The sequence below is a fragment of the Ostrea edulis genome, chromosome 3, assembly GCF_947568905.1.
Source record: "Ostrea edulis chromosome 3, xbOstEdul1.1, whole genome shotgun sequence".
Taxonomy (NCBI): Eukaryota; Metazoa; Mollusca; class Bivalvia; order Ostreida; family Ostreidae; genus Ostrea; species Ostrea edulis.
In genome coordinates, this window is record NC_079166.1 from 34,838,480 (window position 1) to 34,862,230 (window position 23,751).

At 34.4% G+C, this 23,751-nt stretch overlaps 1 protein-coding gene across 2 annotated transcripts in view; it reads left to right on the forward strand.

Moving 5' to 3' along the window:
* The window catches only part of LOC125675357 (uncharacterized), a 240,366-nt gene extending 226,191 nt beyond the window's left edge, over positions 1-14,175 (forward strand). For both annotated transcript variants that reach the window (XM_048912969.2, XM_048912970.2), the window contains 2 exons: positions 6,923-7,144; positions 11,484-14,175. In XM_048912969.2, coding sequence (XP_048768926.2) covers positions 6,923-7,144; positions 11,484-11,674 — 413 coding nt within the window. In that variant the 3' untranslated portion in view covers positions 11,675-14,175. The remainder of the gene's footprint in view (positions 1-6,922; positions 7,145-11,483) is intronic.
* Positions 14,176-23,751: the final 9,576 nt, after the last annotated feature.

The following is a 23,751-nucleotide window of genomic DNA, read 5'->3' on the forward strand; positions in this document are numbered from 1 at the left end:
ATTATTACTACGCACCTGTTCATTAGGAAGGACTTCTACATTATGTATACTTTCTACTTTTTGATCCTTGACCAGTGTTACCTTTGCATCTGATATATTGACAAATATCATTACTGGATCAACTGCACCCACAGAACATACCCGAGAAGCAATTACAGTTTTGATATCTGGTTCAATAAGGCACTATTCAGGGTTTAATTTGGCGTCAGTATAACATGGGATTGTTACCACTGATCTAGGAGGTATAGCTTTTCTATTCCTGACCCTAGCCTGGTTCACATTGACAGCTTGCACAGAGGAGCCATACAGTGTTATCCAGAAAAGACATTTGTGTTTGTTGGTTTTCTACACAAAATAAACTTTGTTTCAGGTCAATTTTGACCTTATGTTTTGACATAAAATCTAATCCAATGAGCATGGCATCCTCTAAGGGAGCTACATACACATTTTCATAGAAATTAATTTCACAAATTTCTAAATGAGTTTTTTCCAACAAATATCCCTTCATAGACATATTCCTGCCAGCTGCATTCAAGGTAATTTCTTTTCTAACTGTTGGTTTAGTTTTTAATGATTTATAAAGGTTATCAGAAATTATAGTTACCTCTGATGCAGTATTAATAATTCCTTCAACCTTCATAAGGGAATCTTAATAGTCGACATTGATTTTAACTGTCGAATAATCAAGGGCTTCTCTGTGCCATGTAGGCTGCTGTTTAGATTATGGACCAGGCTTAGGTCTGATGGCCTGATACCTTCTCCTTTAAATTCGAGAAGGATTCTACTTGGCCACTGCTGACCTATTTTCCGTTTTTCTTTTTCGGACATTATCTAGCATGGTGTTCTATGTCTTCACAATGTACGCATCGGCCACTATTTGGAGAAGCTGACCTACTTCTTACATGACTCTTTGAAGGATTCCTTGGAGTTTGGACTTGCCATTTCTCCAATTGTGTCACTAGAGACTTCATTGTGTCATGAATGTTCCCCATTTTCTGGGTTAATTCTGAAAAATTCGATTTCCTTTTTGCTTTCTGAGAGGCCTTGCGTACCTTGTGACGAGAAACTTCCTCATCACTGGAGGTTTGGCCACTTTCTTGAGACACTCTAAGTTCTCTTGCCTTACCTCCTTTCGACCTCTATCAAAAATCGACAGATGGTTGAATTGGTAACTTTTTATTTTATCGATGTCAATTCGGCTGACTCTAAATTCAGATTTACAACGAACTGACCTGCTTCCCTATCAATACAACCATGACATAGTCTCTTTATGGCTTGCCTGTACATGTAATCCTCTGGTAATTCAGGGAATGCATAAACAGTCAACTGTAGAACTCATCCCAATCCTCAATAGTTTCATTTGGCCCCTGCTTAGAGTTGGCCAGTTGAACTTGGGCGGTGTCCGGAAGTGGAACACCCCAACACTCTTTTTCAACTTATTCAGTAGTTCCATGAAATTTATTCCTTGGTCTCTTGTAACTACTGTTACATAAATCTGACTCGCTTTACCTTCGAGGCACTAACACAGGCAGTATTTGGCTTCGTTAGGTATCCATTGCCTCACCTGGTAATAGCACATAAATTTATGCTTAAACCCTAGCCAGTTCTCCCATCGAATTTCAAACCTTTTCGTAATTCGGCATCACGACGAACTTGTCCTGGATTACCTCGCAACTCTCATATGATGCATGTCACGACGCGACTGCTCGATTTGCTGTGGTTGCTCTCGTCTGAGTAGCCGACGCGCATCAATGTTGCTTTCTTTGGAAGGTTCTCTAATTCTTACCTCATCCACACGCCCACATCTTCTTAGATTGTCAGTTGTTTCATCCACATACTGATGTACCTGAGGTAATTCCCCCTGGATCTTACCGGTTGTCTCGGTCTTACCTCATCATCTGATCTGGTCTGTATTGCTGGCCCTGGATGTCCAATAATGATTTGAGGTGGTGCCTGGTTACCATATACTTGCGGCCTGTTACCTACCTGTTGTTGCCAAGGTGATGGATTGCCAGGTACTTGATTTACCTGTGGATGGTATTGATAATATTTGGGCGCCGAATACAGCATCCCATATGGCATCCACGAATTACCTGTTTGCATGCCTGGGTAATAAGGCATGAATTGTGGTGGGCGGTATACCTGACATTGGCATGCCTGGTGGTTGCATACCCATTGGCCCCGACATTTGGCCCCACATTGGTTGACTATTAGTAGAGTGGACATGTTGTGGTTGCTGGTTTACCACTGATCTGCCCTCTAAACCCACACTTTGACTTGCCATTGACAAGTCTTTTTCACCTGTTTGTTCTCTTTTCACTCTAGAATCCTCTAATTGGGATGCTAGTAATGACTCATAGGTAGCACATGTCATTGAATCGGGTGTTTGCTTAGTCAAAAACCTTGCATTGGCTTTTTCCTTCACTAACTCATCTACCCTCTCAATTAATTGTTTTGTTTCGTCAGAACCTGTAGGATTTTGTTCATCTTCAGATTTCTGAGGTGACCACCTATGTGACCTTTGACCCCCTGACTCTGGGGTTCTAGGTTCCAACTCTTCATTTGGCTCAAAGTCAACAAGAAGTGCTAGTAATTCTGTACTAACTCTTATGAACTGAATCATTGCCAATTTGTCTGGTGTTTTATTACCATGCTTTTGTCTATACTTGATAATATTATCTGCTGTCACCTCTCCCACTGATGGTAACTTTTGTTTAGCTCTATGGCATCTGCATGGTTTATTTTAACCGTTTCCTGTCCATTATTAATTGGCAAATCCTCACTTTCACTTTATACTTTATTTTCAGCCATAGTTCACAAGAATTTTGCACAAGAATTTATTTAAATTTAGAATTTTAGAAATTTATAAATTTACAACGTTTACAATGGAACTAAGGTAGACAATAGGTATTATTTACTTTTAAATCTCGTGAAAAAAAATGGCGGGAAAAATTCACGTGCAACAATTGTCGGTGGAAGTGGATGGTATTTAGCTCCAAAATGCACAAAAGCAGAACTGAATTGGAAATTTCCAATAGTCCTGGAAGCAATGTGCATTTAATATCTAGACATGCACTCTAATAATTTACGTTTTTACGTGCTGTGAACACAAGAAGGTTGTCACACCAAAAAATGCACACAAATCATTGCGGTACTTCAACGAAATTTTCCTAGAGCACTGTAACCAAAATGCATAGAATAATATGAGATGTACATGAATTATCTGCAAATTTTACGTGCTGCGGACACAACAATTGTCAACTATTGACTCGGAAATTTTGAACTAACACACAAAACAAGTGGTTATTCCAATTTACCGGCGACGCCAATATAGGAAATCGTGTCTAGCTAAACTCACCACTTGGTCTGTGTAAACAGCAATTTCCTCGATATGTAGACAGCGAGTCAATAACTGAGTCGATATATACCAAGGGCAGCGGTATATCAGGAACTAGTCCGTGGAACACGTCTGCTCTAGTAGGGAAATCACAATCAAATGGGGTTCCAGTAATTCACTTCAGGTAAAGGCTTGATCGCACATCCGAGCAATATAGTATAAACATCTTAACCCAAGTTAAGTCGCCTAGACTTACTACAGTATTATTTGCATGAAAATGGCTGTATACCTCTGCTCACTTTCGCCTTACTGGTTTTGGAATGACCTTGTTGATTCTCCAGTAAATACCGAACTCATCACGATATTAAATTTTACACAAGTAGGCCTAGTGTCTACCTGTCTATATTCCACTTTGGTACTGTAAACAAGAAATGCTGTGTCGCAGAAATTTCCAGACCTGTTTCAGCGTCTTAAACAAGTTGTGGTTTCTTTAGAACACTCATATATCTTTAACAATCCATTTTCACTTTCGTAGTGCACCGATGTTCCACAACAACTCCTGGAAGTTGAAAAAAGCATGAAATATTGAAATTACTCCCTTGCATCGTTTGTACTATCGCCTTTTTCACCAAACAATAATGAAGAGTTCTTACAAGGGGAGATAATAACGCCAAAAACCCTCAATAATACATTTTTGGTAGATTTTTCAAAACAGTGCTTTACAAAATCCAAAAACCAATTATATTTTATTTGAAAAAATGAATAAGGTTCTAAAAATGTTTTTCAGTAAAATAATAAGCAAAGGAACCATTATTTTTACAATCATCTTTAATAATCAAAACATACTAAATTGTAGCTATATAAAGTGTTTTTAATTCCATTTTCGCCATGTAGATATTATTTGCCAAGCTCAATATTTTTACATATATTGGAACTAGGATTAGTCTAAAGAATAGCTTTATTTCCATCTATTTTTTTTTACCTGCTCGTCAGAGAAATTAGCTCCTCAAAACGGGGAGAAAATCTTAATTAGTGATGTGGGTCTGTTTCGAGACCTCGTAAAAATAATATAATCACCAGAATTTATTGTGTTGTTGATAACACAGTTTTATAATAAAAACAGAATTTCAAAATAAATGCATTGTAATAAATTATTTTTCGAGCCAACCAGTTTGTGCATATATTCCTCATAAATTTGTTATGAATTGCTACTATTATCGAGTGTTTAGAGCATCACGCTCAAAATCACATCGCCTCTAACCTCTGATCGGCGCGGGTTCGAATCCCGCTCGCGCCGGTAAGTTCGAAAGTTTCCCAGTTTACTTTCGGAATGTCGGTGGTCTCTTCCCAGGTACATTGTATCTGGGTTCTCTCTTCCACCAAAACAAAAAACAAAAAAACTGGGCGCCACCAGATAACTGAAAATTGTTGAGTGTGGTGGAAAACAGCAAAACAATCAATCAAATGATCTGTTACTAAAAATAGATGCGGGATTGTGCAATTTTAGGATGATATTTTGACTTTATCACATATGAAGAAAATATTAAGCAACAAAAAATTCTTGTCTTTCGACTAACCTTTTGGGCATTTTTTTTTGGGGGGGGGGGTATTTTGCATGGTTTTGTGACGGATTAACTCTTAAGGTGAGGTTTGAAACTCTTGATATACCTCAGTGCATTTCGGACTTTATGACGTCACAATGAAAAGTGCGTCACGACATAGTTGTATCGTAGAAAAATGTCATAATATTTACTTTGTTGTCTACTATTGCTGTCAAGTGTTAAGCGGCGTATGTGTAATTCTCCATGACAAAATAGTAATAATGTTTCTCAAATGATCATTTATAAATTATGTCCTTTGATATCATAAAAGTCTACAATTTTCTATAGATAATATGCCCAACGGTAATTTCCTTTTCATGTTGTGACCTTGAAGTCCCTCTAATACATATGTATGCATCGGCATTTGGAATGCATGGAGAAAATCAGTTGTTTGTAAACACCGGCATGGCTTTGGTAAAAGATGATGATCGGTACCGGTTGTTGATATTGTGTGTGAAACCATGAGATGATCAAATGTAATCTCTGCGAATCTTGCTAGAGAAAGTAGGATTGATTTTGATGCTGTTATAATCGATCATTGTTTGTGAATAGTATCCTCAAAGACAAGGTTCGACATTAACGAAGCTAGGAATTTTTATGACATTCCCGAACATTTTTTAAAAATAAACCTTACCATGCTTTACCTCTCTAATTACATGCACTTTATATTCCAATGCTATGAAATCTACTTGCGCCGATCGAGCGATTTATCGCATGAACTTCGAAATGTAGAAAACGCGACTGATATGATCACGTAAGAATAAAAGAGGGGTCTTCTCTAGGTCTAGTACATCTTGAAATATTCGTAGGTTTGTTAAGGAACATCTGCATAACGGCATGTATATTGTCGACATAAAACATATGTGTTAAGTGTCATTTTTACTAACTTTACGTTCATCCCCCTCTAGACCCGCCACTGACTGGGCTTCATATTGTCGCGAAGGTTACAGTCGTCTGTTCAACAATGTAAACAAATATCAAGCTATAGAACAAGAAAAGGGAATTTATTTCAAAAATGTAGTATGTGAGACAGGTTTGGGCTAATGAAAAACGGAATTTATGACGAAGCGGGACCGTGGAAAATCCGACGGGAAATTGAAGATATAGATATTGCATTGTTTTGAATTTAGAAAAAAAATCCAACATATTAATTTCTAATAAATGTAATACTACAATGCTTCAGAAATGAATATAAATATCATTTATGGGCTGGTATTGTATTTTGTTCATGAAAATGCTCTATGCGCCCTTAAAAAGTTGTGCTATTATAAATGAAGTGACAAATCGCATATATGAAATAATTCTTTTTAATCTGACACCATGGAATATATGCCCGGTGGGTAGTAATTTTATATATATATATATATATATATATATATATATATATATATATATATATTAAAATGTCCAAGGTCCAGCAGGGATAATTTTACACATCAAAGCACTCCATCAAATGTCAACTTTTTGTATGCTATCAAATTTGATGTGGATGCATTTGTTTGACAATTTTATATATCGAAAAATTATTCTTGTGTTTAACGTTTTACATCAAAAACTCCAGAGTATTTGAATGTTTTTAGATTTGTGAATTGGGTAAAGACAAGAAATACGAGACAGAGCTCTAATAATTTTAATTGATGTTACAAGAGCGAAAACAGAATATTTTAGAAGATCTTTTATCATTTCAGCAGCAATTTCATAGAAGTCATTACCAGATTTTGTTAGAAAATGCGCAATTATCGCATTTTTTTTAAACCAGCCTATCTAAAACATTATTTTGATCCTCAATGATACTCGTGTGCTTATTGTTTCTTTTCATTTAGTTCTTATCTGCATGTATATAAATTGTGGTATCTCCATGTTTTGTGATATATGTTCTCGATATGTATATATGTTATAGACAGGACCACAATGTAAACTACTTTGTATAACTAACTGTGAAATCCTGCATAAATAAATGATATTATAATTCTTATTATTTTAGGTGTGCCTGTTCAACACCCGAAACGAATTCACATCAAATGCCTTGCAGATCTTCCAAAGAAAGCATTCTCTAACTTCATGGAGAGATACATTACAAGGATTGAACCAATTTGGATAACTGAGGAGGATCCCATTGAGGAAGAGTCTATCTGTATTTCCGTTTGTTTCAATCTGTCTCGTCTTCAGGATGACATTGCAGCTGTCCATCGAATTACACCACAGGGTAAAAATCTCGTGTGGATATCACATTATCATATTTTAAAAAGCATCAAATATCTTTTCATATAATTGAATTTTTACATTTGCAACTGTTTTCTCCTACATAACACTATTACGAGCAATACGTATTTATTTCTGGATAAATCTACTACGGGGTCAACAGAGGTCACGGCTGTGCGTATGAACATTTGTTAAAAGTAGGTAACAGGTACTACTTTTACTAAGGCAATACACATCTAGCAATCGCTCTCACTTACTACAGAAATCTTTCAATAGATGAAATCAACATCACAATATGTATTTACGGTTTTATTTGTATTCCAAGCAGTGAACTTTCATCAATAATTGATAAAAACATTTCTGTAAACAATGTCTTTAGTTACTAGCCTACTAGGCCTAATGTATGTCTAATATTTCGTCTGCTACAACTTCACCAAGGTCATCGGTGATGCGGAATTGTACCTACTGCTAGACGATGACATTAGGCTTTAGCAAAAAGGTCATTCACAGGATGTATGGCCGATAAGTCGTCAAAGTGCATTAAGACCTACACACCACACTGCTTCCGTGCCACAGCAGCCATAGTGCTTGATGTCGGTTTCCAAGTTTATGTCGGGACATCGAAGCAAGGCGTCGTTAAAAACCTATTACAAAAAATTATCGAGTCAAAAGAAGCGTTCAGTGAGCTCATGTTTATCAACAACTACATATCCAAATCCAAACCGTCCCTTACCTTCGTGCAGTTCCACATTCTCTGCGATGTTCAGTTCTTTCCGGAGATTCTTCTGAGCTGCGTCCTCTGTCCTGTCTATAAAAGATTTGCCTACACCTGACGACTGCCGCCCTGTTCTTCATGTTCCTCCATCTCAGTCTTCTGTTAACTCCGCAATATCCACAGCATATCTTTCAAAGTCGGTCTTCAACGTCTTCACTTTTCAAAAGTCAAAGCGCATCACAACTCTAAGTGTAACACTGCGCATCCCCGTTTAAATCATAATTCCCCCACTCCCTAAAATTAGACATATGGAAGAGTTTTCCATTATATACTCCCGAGTTAATGTATAAGTATATGTTGATATACTTGCTTTCTAGCGTCTTAATAATTAAAACAGTTCTTCATTTTATAGAACTTTGTTTTGTGTTGTCGTCATTTTGAACATCTATGACGCTTCGTTGTGGACGTCAACAATTTGAAATGTATGGAAACGTGTTGTTAACACAATTCAGCAATGTTACCAACCAAAAATGTAAATATAAGTAATAAGGTATCATTTAAAAATATTTATCGGGATATAAATACGGGTTGGTACATGATCAAATTTTCCATAAAGCCCTTCGGGCTTTATGGAATTTGATCACGTGACCAACCCGTATTTATATCCCGATAAATATTTCTAAATGATACCTTATTTCTTAAATAATACCGAGTTTCCTGATTTACTGATATTCACACACACACACAAACACACACACACACACACACACACACACACACACACACACACACACACACACACACACACACACACACATACATACATATATATATATATATATATATATATATATATAAAGCACAAACAAACAATTATAACACCCAACCTTACGTTTACCTCTAGGATCTAAACGATACATGTGAAAATCAATTAATTAATATATAAAGCACTAAATAATCACAACTAGGTACTGAAAATTTTCGCCCCAGCCCGGGGTCGAACCAGCGACGTAAGGCACCCACCGCCTAGCAAGATTGTTAAACCAGTGCGTAAGTCCACTCGGCCACAACGACTTCCCTCGGGGTTTTATATTATATATATATATATATATATATAAAACGTATACGGTACCAATTTTGATGCACCAGATGCGCATTTCGACAAATAATGTCTCTTCAGTGATGCTCAACCGAAATGTTTGAAATCCAAAATAACTATGAAGTTTTGGAGCTAAATATAGCCAAAAACAGCGTGCCAAACAAGTGGAGCCAAATTCGTCCAAGGATAAGAGCTATGCATGATGGAGATAATCCTTAATTTTGAAATGAATTTCTAAATTTTATAACAGCAATTAAATATACATCCGTATTTTCAAGCTAGTAACGAAGTACTAAGCTACTGGGCTGTAGAGACCCTGGGGGACTAACAGTCCACCAGCAGAGGCCTCGACATCTGTGTGTGTGTAAAACAAATTGGTACGATTTGGTAATCATTTTGGTCGTCAAATCAAAATTCATTTCGCCCATTCAATTTCGCCCAATATTTGTATTTAGCTATAAAAGATGACAGAAAAGGTAATGTTGGTGGACTTTAGTAGCCTGTTTCGATGATTTTAGTTATTCAGTAGTATAAGAAAACATCGTTTTTATTTCATCCGGACTAGGTGAACATTGTTAGAAGAAAAGTTAGAAATGCCTGTCTAGGCGGAGGACAATAATTAAAGTGTTCAGTGTTTCCGGTTTATAAAAGTTAGATTTGTCAGTTTAGATGGTGTATTCAAACATTAAAGTCTTTTGTATTTGGGAAGTGCAATGGTTAGAGTTGCCCGTGATTACATGAGTTTAGGTTAATTGTCTACGTGGTTTGCAAATATTCATCTGGAGTACGAGGGTTATTAAGAGCTGTTTTTCTAGCGGGTAAATGCAGTTTAAAGTAGTTAGTGTAAAACTTATACGGTACCAATTTGGATGAACCAGCTGCGCATTTCAACAAATAACGTCTCTTCAGTGATGCTGAAGCAAAATATTTGGAAATTCGAAATAAATATAAACTTGCAATAGCTAAAAGGAAAACTAGAGTTCCAAAACCTGAAGCCAAATTCGTTCAAGGATTAGGGGAATGCATGGGGGAGATGATCCTTAATTTTGAAATGAATTTCTAAATGTTATCCCTGTAATTAAATATACATCCGTATTGTCAAACTAGTAACGAAGTACTTAGCTATTGGGCTGTAGAGACTCTCGGGGACTAACATTCCACCAGCAGAGGCCTCGACCCAGGGGCATAATGTAAAACTTATACGGTACCAATTTGTATGCACCAGATGTGCATTTTGATACATAATGTCTTTTCAGTTATGCTCAAGCCGAAATTTTGAAAATTCGAAATAAAAATAAACTTGTAAGAGCTAAAAGGAAAACTAGAGTTCCAAAAACTGAAGCCAAATTCGTCCAAGGATAAGAGCTATGCATGAGGGAGATGATCCTTAATTTTGAAATGAATTTCTAAATTTTATCCCAACAATTAATTATACATCCGTATTTTCAAGCTAGTAACGAAGTACTTAGCGACTGGGCTGTAGAGACCCTCGGGGACTAACAGTCCTTCGACCCAGGGGTCATAATGTAAAACTTATACGGTATCTATATTCAGTGTACAAGTGTTAGTGTTATCAGTCTAGCTGGTGTATAGATACAAACTTTCAAATATGAATGTCTCAAAATTATGATATTTATCTATGCTTGTCGACCTCTACATCTGCAGGTCTGTACATTTGACATTGCTGAAAATGATATACACTTCAGCTCGCCGACCTGTGTACGTCTTGAAGAATATATTAGAAAGAATGAATGAAATTTACTTGATCTTGCAAGTCGACTTATCGACCTCCATATCATTTATCCATATAAAGAAAATTAAATTTGACAATATTTAAAACGATGTATTTTCGACTGTTGACGTATCGATCCTATATAATCAAAAAGACATATCGCTATAACATTGATGTGATTTTATTCTAAGATATGACTTTATATTGTCATCAGGCTCATTATAGATGCATGTACGCCATGTTTTATTTCAGAAACCTTTCCTATCAACTATTCGTAGGTTGGATTTTGGGGTTTTTTTTTTTTTTTTTTTTTTTTTTTTGTTTGGTTAAACTCCATAGGAACTAAACTACCGTATTTTAAGCTTGATTTAAATGTATGGTAAAGTACAGAGTACTTTCAAATTTCAAGAACCTTTGATAACTGTTTAAAACAAATATCACAAAGACACACAGTAGGAACTGGCATAGAAAAGAGACATTTCTGAATATAGTTGTGGAAATCTTACCGTTTAGAAACATGTATCCCTACACAACGTACATTTTATCGCCTTTTGATAATAGTAGATTGTATATTACTGCAAGCTTATCATTCATCACTGATGGTATTGGTACTTTTTCAAACGAAAAATATGTCTAAGTAAATTCCCTTTGCACCACAAACAGCCATTTCTAAAAGAAAGCTACATGTGTTGGTGTTATAACGGGGGATCATTGTATATATTTATCATTCACAAATATACGCTGATACTAAATGTTGCACAATATACCACGATATTTTGAATATCATAATATTTCAGACTGTAAGAACATGCTTGTTGTGATCAAGAACTGCCGAGAAGGAATGTCACCAGGATCAATGCTGAAGAGTAATCCGAGCGACAAATTCATGGATTTTACCAACATCCTGTATGACGATAGAGAGTGTTACGATTGTCATATCAATTCTCTGGCTGCAGAGAAAGTTCAGGCTTTCATCGACAATAATTAGAACCCATGTTGATACATACCTGTATTGTATTTTTTTATTGTTTGATGCCCGTGTATTATTTACTTTATATGATAAGAGATATTTACTTTCATTATAAAGTGTAAGAAAAATAAAACTATAGGGGGAAATAAGAAAAGTATAGAGTATATGTAAAACGTAGGGCATACGTGAAATATAGCATACTCCTGAAACATACTGTACATGTAAAATATATTGTATTCGTAAAACATAGTGTATATATGAAACATACTATGCATGTAAAACAGTGTATTTGCAAAACATAGTCTGTTATCCTGAATATCCCAAAGAATGCATATGCATGTGCATATGGAGAAACTTACACAAATCATAACGAGGGGAGATTCGTGATTTAAGAATATATATTAGTTTCTAATTATCATCAGTTTATGATTTACATATACATGTATGAAGCGTTTGCAGATATGCCGCATTTGTATTTGAAAGATGAAAATATTACTTTAGTCTTTATATGAACTTCATTAGTATTATCGCATTATTCTAACAGCACAAAATAGACATCTTATTCAGTATGAAAACCTCATTATGTTAAAATCCCGAAGAATATCAAATGTGCCTATTTCTGTGTATCTAGAGTTTTGAAAGTCGCGTTTTATATTTTATAGACAAACTATCATGTTAATACATTGATCAGAATGTTATTCTAAACAAAGTCCCATCTTCATTGTTTTTCCTGCGACCCTCTTTTTTCAGGAAATGCAAGGTTGATCCCTAAACTGAAACATCTCAATTATCTCGATACATATAAACATTTTGTGGAACATTGTAGAACACAGTATGTAGATAATTACTAGATCCATTTTACACCATTAAGTTTTAGGAAACAGTCCCTTACATAAAGGGATGAAAAGGGGGAACAGTATTTTCTAAACATCTCAAAAGCTAACACAGAATTTTTAAAGCAATGTTGAAGCAAAGTTGTTTGTCCTTACGGTCTGCAACATCTGATGTCCAAAATATGATCATGCTTTTATATTGCTATGAAGCAGAATTAATTATTCAAAGACTTCTACTTGAGAAGAAAAAAATCTCTTTCTTTGGCTTTCAATTCGCCATTGAGATATATCGACGATGTATCATCGATTAACAATAATAGCTTTCATTCATATGTCGATTCAATATATCCCAGTGAACTCGAAATAAAAGACACCACAGAGTCGTCGACTTCTGCTACATACTTAGATACATGTATTTTATTGAAAGTAGATATTAACGTCAAACTAACAACTCAACTTTATGACAAACAGGATGATTTCAACTTCTCCGTCGTCAACTTTGTGAGGCCGTTCTGGCACACTGATTTTGACTACGGCTAATTCCGTTTACCTGATCAGAATATAGGGCTCACGGCGGGTGTGACCGGTCGACAGGGGATGCTCATTCCTCCTAGGCACCTGATCCCACCTCTGATATATCAAGGGGTCCGTGTTTGCCCACCTCTTTATTTTGTATTGCTTATAGGAGTTATGAGATTGATCACTATTCGTTATCTTCGCCTTTCATCTTGGATTATGTAATAAGAGAATTATAGGGGTATAATGTACGAAACTTTAATGCTCTCTAGCTCTAGAACATGAATTAGTCAGAATATGGTTCTAACCAATATGCGATCATCAAATTTTTGTTTTACGTCCCCCTTTTTAGGAAATCAGGGACAGGTCTCTAAAACTGATTATTACATATCCTTTCCGCAGCTATAGCGTAAAAATGTACAATAACCAAAAACAGAGATTTTGACCACCTTCTCTGAAACACAGGTAGGTGAGGATATCAAAAACATATTTGGATTGGTTCGTAAGGAGAAGTTGCGTCCTAAAAATTACAAAGGTCTGCTTTTATTCTGTCTAACTTCATAATCCTTAAAAACGCGGCATGCATAGGAGTTTCATGAAAGTATTTTTCCTGATTTCCTACCCTTCAAAATTTAACCGGTATGGGTTCCGATTAATTAACACGCAGATACGTTTATGCGTCAAACTAAAGAAAAAACTTAACAGAAGAAAGGGAAGCTACAAAGGTGAAACTACACCCCCAAACGTCTTTAGTGGATGTTGCGCCGTGGTCATTGGGCACTGGATGACCGATCCCGATGCTCATTCTGTAAAATATTAAACATACTTTTCCCTATTGCAGTGTGTATTGATATAGTAGCTCATCTGATTTAGGATGTTTGTTCTTCTATATCCCCCGGCTTCCCTTCAGTGGTACAGTCTTCAAAATACCAAGCCTTCGTTATGTAAAGCGTTGAAGAACAAAAGTTGAAGATAATTAGGAAACCTATTCAACAATGTTACATTTTAAGAGCCAGTTCCTTAAATAAGGAGTCAAGAGGAATCAAAAGTATTTTCTCATCATCTCAGAAACTGAATATCAACAAAAGTGCGTGTATACACCTGCATTACTTGTCTTTTATTTTTGGTACATGAATCTTTAATTGAAGATTAAATTATTTGCTGACTTTTTGCTGTAGTTTTATAATTCGAATGCTTACTGAATGGTATGGACCATAGATGCTAAATTAAATTTGTGTGCGCATTATATTTTGTACTTTTTTTCATCAGGTATTGATCAAGAACATTTTGAGATTTCGATGAGATGTTTCGGAATCTAGGTGGCAGATATATCTTTTGGACTCTCTGCTTATATGCAGAACCATATTGAAAGGTAGCATTATCGCTAAGTATGTAATCCTGAATAAATAAAGGCTTTATTATTATTATTTATAGTAGCATCATCAAAGTTACTTACACTCATGTGTAAACAATTGAGATCTATTTCACTTGGGTGATATTTGAAAAACCTGTAGATCTCTTATGGATGAGAAAAATACATTGACATTGACATCCTAGGAGCATAATACACAAATCTGAGAATGTAAGGTGTGACCGATCGACAGGGGATGCTTACTACTCCTAGGCACCTGATCCCACCTCTGGTGTGTCCAGGGGCCTGTGTTTGCCCGGCTATCTAATTTGTGTTGCTTATGGAAATTGTGAGATTGATCACTGTTCGTTATCTTCACCTTTCATGATTGATTATGCCGAAGCACAATGGTGGTTTGGAATGGGGGGCGTTCAGGGAACATCCGCAACGATCTCCGTTACAATTAGAACTACTTTTAAGTAAATTGAAACTGATTGATGGATTCCAAGAAATGTTATGGAGCCGTTGTGGAATATTTGCTTTGTTGGTCCGTTTATTTTAATTTGAATTGTTATAGCTGTTGATTGATTGCACATGTTATGGCCTTTAATCTGTATAATTTTCTTTGTAGTATGTGATTTACTTTTAATATTTAAACCAATCTAGTTGAAATTAGATCCTATGATCCGCTTATCTATTATCGCTACACTAGGATCTAGCAACTCCCCATTAGAAGTCATCTCAGATTGAACTATGAGGGGAAATTGGCAGCCAATCAAATTCATTCTTTTAGCTTTGCCAATCAAATAATCGGTTCTAAACTACCGCTCGGGAAGCATAAACAAATGACGGTGCCCATAATTGAAAACGCTATTGAAGATGTATCACAATATTTTGACGTAAAAGCATTAAAACTGGAAAAAAGGAAATAAGCAGTAATATTACATAAAGGAAGGATTGCTATGATGTCTTTCCAATTGGATTTGGAAAGTCCTTGCCATTCCGGCTTATGCAGCTCTGAAACGAATAAGTCGGAAGGGGTACACGTCCTCGTAGATACGCTTGATGAAAGACAAGACGGAAGAAAATTGTCCCACATCAGTTATTCATACGATGGCTACAAATGTATTGCTGGCAAAAGGATATCATAAATCAATGTTTTCATACATAGTTTAAGAATTGCTTCCGGATTTCAAAAATGGTTCCTAATAAACACCTAATAGATTGAGTGATTGCAGTTAATATATCGAGGAAAACAACGCTAGCTTAATCCTATTGTCTGTAAGATCACTATATCTAATATATTTAGCGATATCAGAGGATAATTTTATTCCTTAAACCACAATTTGGAAATCGCTTTTCCATAGTCTGAATTTCCTCCATAAAATATTTTTCGAGAATTATATATATTCATATTACTCCGTTAACTTAAGAGATGTAATGACTTGTGAGGTATGAGTTTTTGAAAATATTCTACGAATATTTTAAGTCTAATCTAAGTCTGATCTAATGATCTAGACATTGAATATTTCATTTGTATTCCCACGTTGTTGTATGAATTGCAAATCAAATGATTACATTTTTCAAAATTATAGATATTTTACATCTTTTAACATGTGTTCAATATACATGTGATCTTATCCTATATTTAATGTTAAAATAAAAAATTTCAAACATCCTAAAATTCATTTTAAATGTTGATTATTTTAAGAGTATTGGATAGCTTTTAAAATTGTATGGAAAAACTCTGGAAATGTATCTATAGCAACTATTCTGCCATAAGAGAATACACTAAATAATAATGATAAAAAATTATTAAACTCTTAACACCCCACTGTAAAGAAGAGTAATACTCATGTATAATCACCCTCTCCCTCATCTAGAAAATAAAATCAATCAAAAGTGTTAGTGCTAAAGAGGCATGGTCACAAATTCAACTGAAATTTTCTTGATCACATTTTACACATTTGCATCGCTTACCTAATTGGTATCTCTTACGGTCAGCAAAATTTGAATGCACGTTGTTGAATTACAAGTGAGATACAGCAATCACAATTCTTTGTTATGCAAATAAGGCTCATACCATGTTTTTTCTTTACATAGAGATTGCCTGATAGAAAATATCATATTTAAAACAAAATGAGATGTGACAAACACCAGAAACTGTTTAGTTATTTTCACAATTTAACTTGTAATTGAAAAATATATTAACTTAAAACAATTTATTTTACGTATATTTAACCTACGTAAACAAAAACGGGCCTCCGTGGCTGAGTGGTTAGAGCATCGCGCTCTAAATCATACAGCCTTTCACCTCTGGTCAGTGCGGGTTCGAATTCCGCTCGCGCCGCGGTAAGTGAGAAAGTTTCCGGGTTTAGTTGCGGAAGGTCGGTGGTCTCTTCCCAGATACATTGTATCTGGGTTCTCTCTTCCACCAATAAAAACTGGGCGCCACTAGATATCTGAAAAATTGTTGGGTGTGGCGGAAAACACCAATCAATCAATCAATACTTGTAACTCGACAACTGAGATGAACATTTTTGCTGACCATTTAGGCATTAGATACCGGTATACCTTAGTTGATTAAGGTAGCAACAGATAGCAACCACGTGCTCAGTAAAATTGTGTATTTTCACGTGAATTTACTTTCCGGAATTCCTTACTGCGTCATAGAATAGTTGAAAAACAAAAAGGGGTTCTGAAAGTGTTTTGTTGCTGTGACTAGAGAAAATCAGCACATATCACATAAGTATACGTCAATGTATGTAATAATGGTAGATCAAATGTTTCGTCTGTGTGGTACTTTTGCCAAACAAAATGTTAAACTACGAATACGTGTATAGATGTGCAACGTAAACAAAGTTGTTGATTGATGTATCGTAATGTCCGAGTGCTGCATGTGTAATAGTGTTTATTAATTGATTTAAATTAATAAATCTACACAAATTTTTATATAGATTTCAAATTAAACATTATCTGAATAACCACTACATTGAAATGTGTTTTATGCTCATCCAAGTAGAATAGGCAGTACCTATTCTGATTTATTGAATTTTGCCTTAGGTCATTATAATTAAACTTTTGTATATAGGTTTGAAAGTGTTCGAAGTTTCTATTGGTTTAAGTGTTGTTAGTTGGTGTTTTATTGGTCAGTTCTTTTTCCCTCCAAAAGTTCTTGGTGGTGTTCAGTCATTCTTTGTCTAGTTGGTTTATAGAGAGGTTGGTGAAAATACATGACAGATATTTGACTGTTGACCAATCATTTCTTTAACAAGGTAAGCTTATTTTCTAACTTTAATATTATTTCTAATTTGCAGTAATAGTTTGATGTATATGATTGTAAATATAATTATTTGTTTGATATGTTTCAGAGTATCATACATATATATCTATAGCTTAGATTCTGGCAATAAAATGGAGGTGATCGACATCTAAGAACCTATCAGGACTTTGTTGTTTAATTCGACAGAAACCCTGTTACACATGCTGCGAGATTAAATACTGTTTATACAATCATTGAGAGGCTAAACAAAGTTTCTTCCAAGAAGAGGAATTTGGTGGATGCATTCAACTTGGGCAACGAAGTCATAGTTTCGTTTGGTGAATGGAAAAAATGCCATAAATTTATATTCAAAAGTTCAACTCACATTTCCTCTGCTATTTTACAGCGCGATTTATAATAACATTTGTAAGTTTAAACACACGACATACAGTGGATGTATTATTTTGTACATATATTTATGTATTCCATGTGTGTCTAAATTTAACTCCCACCTGTGCATGTAATTGTAAACGGATGTCATGTATATGTGTACCACATTTGTAAACATGGGCTCTCACAAGTTTGTCTTTTTTATTATGAAAATAACATACCTTGAACTACATGTATCAAAGTAATGAAAAACAAATATCTGTATAGATCTACATGTATTATGCAGGGGTATGGGGAAACCGAATAGAAAGTGGAAAGGGGGCGGGGCATGTGTTGAATTATAATTCTCTAGGCTATAAATAAAAAAGTATACATATTATTACTTAGAAATTTTAAATTTCAGTGACCTAAGAAATATATCAAACCTGAGGTTTCGTGGTTCACACAAATATGTAAGTTGACAAAACTTTTTTAAAAATTATGTAAATTAATCACAAGCCTGCATGTGCCCCCTCATAGGCAAATGTATGTATTGTACATGTATGTATAAGTAAGATATGTATACTACATGTGTTTCTTCCTCTTGACCCATATTTTGTAAATAAAACAGATATGATGAGTCTATGGCAGTTTATGAAAACATATATGTCATCTCATATTGCAATATATGATTTTAAAACATCAGTATTTAAATTTTCACTGAATATGTGTTGAGATCTAGACACAATTTCAAAATTCACATTATCTGACACAGTCTAATTACTCAATGGTATAATATGTCTAACTGTGCAAATATCAATTATGATCTTTTTTCTAGGCATCGGCCTGAGGACCAATGGAGGTTAGATAGGACAAGTGCAGGTTGAAGTGGGTTTCGAGTCAACAACTTCAACAACAAGAGAGGTACTATATTTTCTTTAGATAATATTTTCATTTTAACACCAGACAGCATTTGTAAAGACTATTCTGAGTATATCTGATATTCATCTTTTTTGCTATATTTAAATATATTTATCTATATTTTGAACAGGTACTCCATTTACAATGATGATGAAATATCCCCTGAACCCCCACAACTCCACAAATTTAAAAATGTTTGATCAAATTCTGAAGATTAAAGAACTACTGCAAAATTAGCGACTTGGATGAAAAACATTAAATTCACTCATGAGCTCAGAGCAGTGGATGTTGTACGACATACTTTAAACTAAATTGTAAATTTAAGGGAAACAAGTACATGTACTCATGTATTACATGTACATGTACATGCCTTCTGAAAGACAATAATATTGCATAGATGTAAAGGAAATTTCACTGTTGATTATTCTTTCTTAGATATGTTGGTAAAAAAATGTGCACATGATAGAATACCAATTTTGTAACTTCAATCAATGTGTTTGAATTTTCCTTATAATTCAAAATTTAGTTAAAACATACATCATTGATACATTAATGTAGATCAAATAGTTAGAAAAGTTTCATAATGGAACTAATTCAACCCCTCTCCTTTATACATACAGTGAACGTAGACCTTCACCTGGGGAAAATTACAGTTAGTTAATGCAATATACATGCATTCTCAGTTATCCAATAGTGAGTTTTTGGTTCATTGTGAAACTACAACTTATGAAAGACACACGTATCTGTGAGGGCAAGATGGCTCCATAGCCATGATCCATGGGACAGTCCATAGGTCTCTTTCCATTGATATTAATCATTTATTGAAATATGAAATGGTTATTCAAACATATTTGGTTATTATACTGTATAGTGATATCAATTTCTATCAAAAAATGTGTATAGGTAATATATTGGGTTCAGTTATTACCAGAAATTGTATTTAAAAAATAACTAAATATCTAGGCAATCATTGTGAGTGCAAACAGGTCAACTGTAATAGCACACACTATAGATCATTCTTAAATGGCTCATAGAAACTTCTAGTATTGTGATGTTGAATGCTGAAAATGGTAATTGGGGAATGCTTACTCATTTAAGCTATGGGAAGGTCAGTAGTTTATTTCTGCTGATGGTATCTCTTAAAATTCATTTCTGGAAGGGGGTAGGGTTACAAAATCTGACATAGTTTCAGATTTAACCTCATTTGGTATATTTTTTTCTATTCAATATTTTAGATAATACTTGACTTATTGTAAAATCAGAATTTTATGAGCAGATTTTTTTTCTCAGAAAATGTACGCTTGATAGTGTTTGAGAAACGCCATATTTAGGTTAAATTTGATTCAATTGCCAAGCCGAATCATCCCAATGTTTTCCTTAGATGCATTTTGAATTTCTAATCCATGTTGATTTTTTATCTGTTTGTGTTTAATTTACATAACTATATATGATACACAATATTTTTGGTGTCAATAAAATTTTTATTGGCTTCTGTGTTAATTTGCTGAATTTTTGGCATTTTTTTGCCTCTTGGGGCTGCAAAAGAGGGGCTTTCAATCTCGATTTCCTCGAAAATTAACCTGATTACTTTTGTTGATTTTTTATCTGTTTTAGGATAAAGTCCAAATATTATAATAAATAAAATTGAGAAAAATTCAATGAGTGGTTTTTAGGGGCTACCTATCAGGACTGGCAAAGTAAAATTTGAAATTTTTCAGCTCAAATCATGTCCATGCCCCTTTAAGACTACATGGAGTTTTAAGATTGTATAAAGAGTGGCATATTTTTATAGCAATATACTCAGACTAGGATAAATGGATTTAGGTAACAAAAAATATATATGTTGGTTTCCACTTACATTTCAAAATTTTTAAGGGTCAGTAGATAGCGGTTTTTAAAAAAAATTATAGGTTGAATTATTTTTTAATGATTCAGTATTCTACTGTGCATAAAATGTAGTGATTATCTAGTAACCAAATTAAAGTTATATGATGAATCAACATAGATCTTCCACTGTACTGTTTTCCACAGTACGAAAACTGTCTCTGTGTTTTGGAATTACATGTATGTGCATAATGAATAACTTAATAAGTCAATAGATATACTCTTGTTGTAGTGATGACATTTGCAAAATTTGAATGGGTACAAAATGTGTTAGGCTCAGCAGAAATTGTAAGAGTTGGTTAGGAAAGTGGAAACCAACATATCTATTTTTTGGTCTTATGTTGTAATTTTATACTACCTATATTTGAATTAAATCACTTACTACATGTAGTACATGCTACATTTTTCAATTAAATTGAGAGTAACTTGTGCTATTTGAATTGTTATAAAGTTCTGTATAATGTATATGGTCTCTAAAAGTCATATACATTAGCCTAGGAAAAGGTAATTTACTCATACCCTAGTAAAACCTAAAATGTGTTATTTCTTTTCAGTGTTTACATTCAGACAACAAGAATGAAGCATTTATAGGCTGGTTCACACAAATGGGTCATTTAGGAGAATTTACCCCAGTGCAACACTTGACTCTTAGTACAACCTGGTCTTTGAAAACTAGAAAATCATGAAAGTTTTGAATTTGGATTACCCTTGAAGTAAATTAAACGTAAGACATATTGTGAAAAAATGTCAAATTTTGTTGAGATGGCTTCTTTGTGGCTGGTTGATAGACTTGTAATACTATAAGAAGATTTCCAAAATTTTAAGTATAACACATGCACAAATCGCACAAATCTATTATACTTTAGTTATATATGAATACATTTTAGCAGAGTGTCTTAATTCTATCCATTGTGTGGAAATGTTTCATTCAGAATCTTAAACAGACATAATATCTGCTTTCGGAAATTAAGATTGCGATGTCTGGATAATTATTGATATATGTGCTCTGGGCATGGGAGTGGACATTCAGGGATTTCATTCGCTTGTATGGACCTCCACAAATGGCAAGAGATATCCGCCAAGGAATAATCTTTTTGGAAGGGATGGCATTCCATCATGTGCAATATAATTATTGTTATACAATTCATGCAATGTACGCGACATTGATTTTGATGTAAAACTAAAAAGTGTCATTCATGATACCAGATGCAGAGTACATTCCATCATGTTGATTAGTTGTTTGTTTGTTTTACAAAAAAATTCAAATGTGGTGATTGCCTGCTGTTACCATTAGAAAAAACTTTGAAAATTGAATCCGAATATAAAATGTAGGGACGAACTAGAGTCAGATTCTAATGCAAAACATTTTGAAGAGTTCGAATCCAATAAATTTGGAAGTAAATATTTCATGTACTGTCTCAAAGATTTAGATAAAATTGATAAGAACTATCCCTCTACTCGTCCATGTTACCTAGTAAATCTACATGCAGAAAATTCCTTATTTTCATTTTTTAAAATATCTAATAATATTTAATATCTCACGGAGGGTGTGACCGGTCGACAGGAAATGCTTACTCCTCCTAGGCACCTGATCCTACTTCTGGTGTGTCTAGGAGTCCATGTTTGCCCAACTGCCTACTTGGTATTGCTTATAGGAGTTGTGAGATTGATCACTGTTCGTTATCTTCACCTTTCATCTATCCAAAAAAGCTATAACCTTTTTAAATATATTCTATGAGATATAAACATCATAACACATAGTTATTATGTGTATATGAAAAGTATTTTATTGACATGGCTGATTGTCAGAGCAGTACTTGATGTCAAAAAATGTAGATACTGTAAAAATAAACATGACGAAGATGTATAGAGTTATGCACATATCCTTTTATACTTCTCGCATTCAAAAGGTTTCTGTAGTAATACATGGTGCAAGGATCACATCCACTCATTTTTTTTTTTTACAGTAGAGGAATTTAATATATCATACACTTGAATACAGTTTTGCCCTTAATAAATTTCCTTTGATGTATTCCAAATTTGATATTTCTATTAGACATCTAAATACCTGAAGTTCATCTGTCGCCATTATGAAATGGAAATGGCCTTGAACCTAAGAAAAATATTAGATTCAACTTCAAATCTATTATTTGTTTGAATACTACATTATTCTTCTGGAATAAAGAGTATTAGGTAATTCATTATTGATGTTCTGTTGAGTTCAATTTTATCATTTTTAAATACAAAATCCCTTTAATACCCCTCTGTCACTAAAGAGCTTTCAAAATTAATAAATTTCAAATTAAAATCCAAAGGCATTGGCAGGATTCAAACCAAAGGCGTTTCACATGGTAGCCATAAGCTCTAGCTATCTACTGAGGTTGATGGAAATTGTTGGATAAAACACACTCATAATGAAGTATTATTGTATCTACCATGTTTGATTGCAATTTTACTTTTTAGAAAAAAAACCAACTTAATCCAAAGAGAAAATTATAGTTTAATTCAAAAGTGGGTTAAGTAGAAATCCTTGTACCTTTCCATTACTTTTATAAGGACTATATCATAGTATCCATACATGATTATCAGGTATACATATACGAGTGCATTCAGGAATCCTCCATAAATCATCGTCTTTATTATACGCCCTGTCTTTCATTGAGACAATTTTTTTGGATATTTCTTTTCATTTGTTGAATAGTTTCTTTTGTTTTATTCTCATCAGAGGTGTACTGAGATGAAGAATGATAATCAGTAACGGTATCCAGAAATATTTTTCCAAGAAAGGGAGTTACAGTTACAGTGCATGCATTGAAAACCTATAAAAGTGGATGGAGGTGCAGAAAAATTTACTTTGTATTTTAAATAATTAGAGCGGAAAGTGGTTTTCTCCACCCCGCACCCACTGAGTGCCATGTATAACACCAAAAATGTACCACTGTTAGAAAGTGGGACTCTC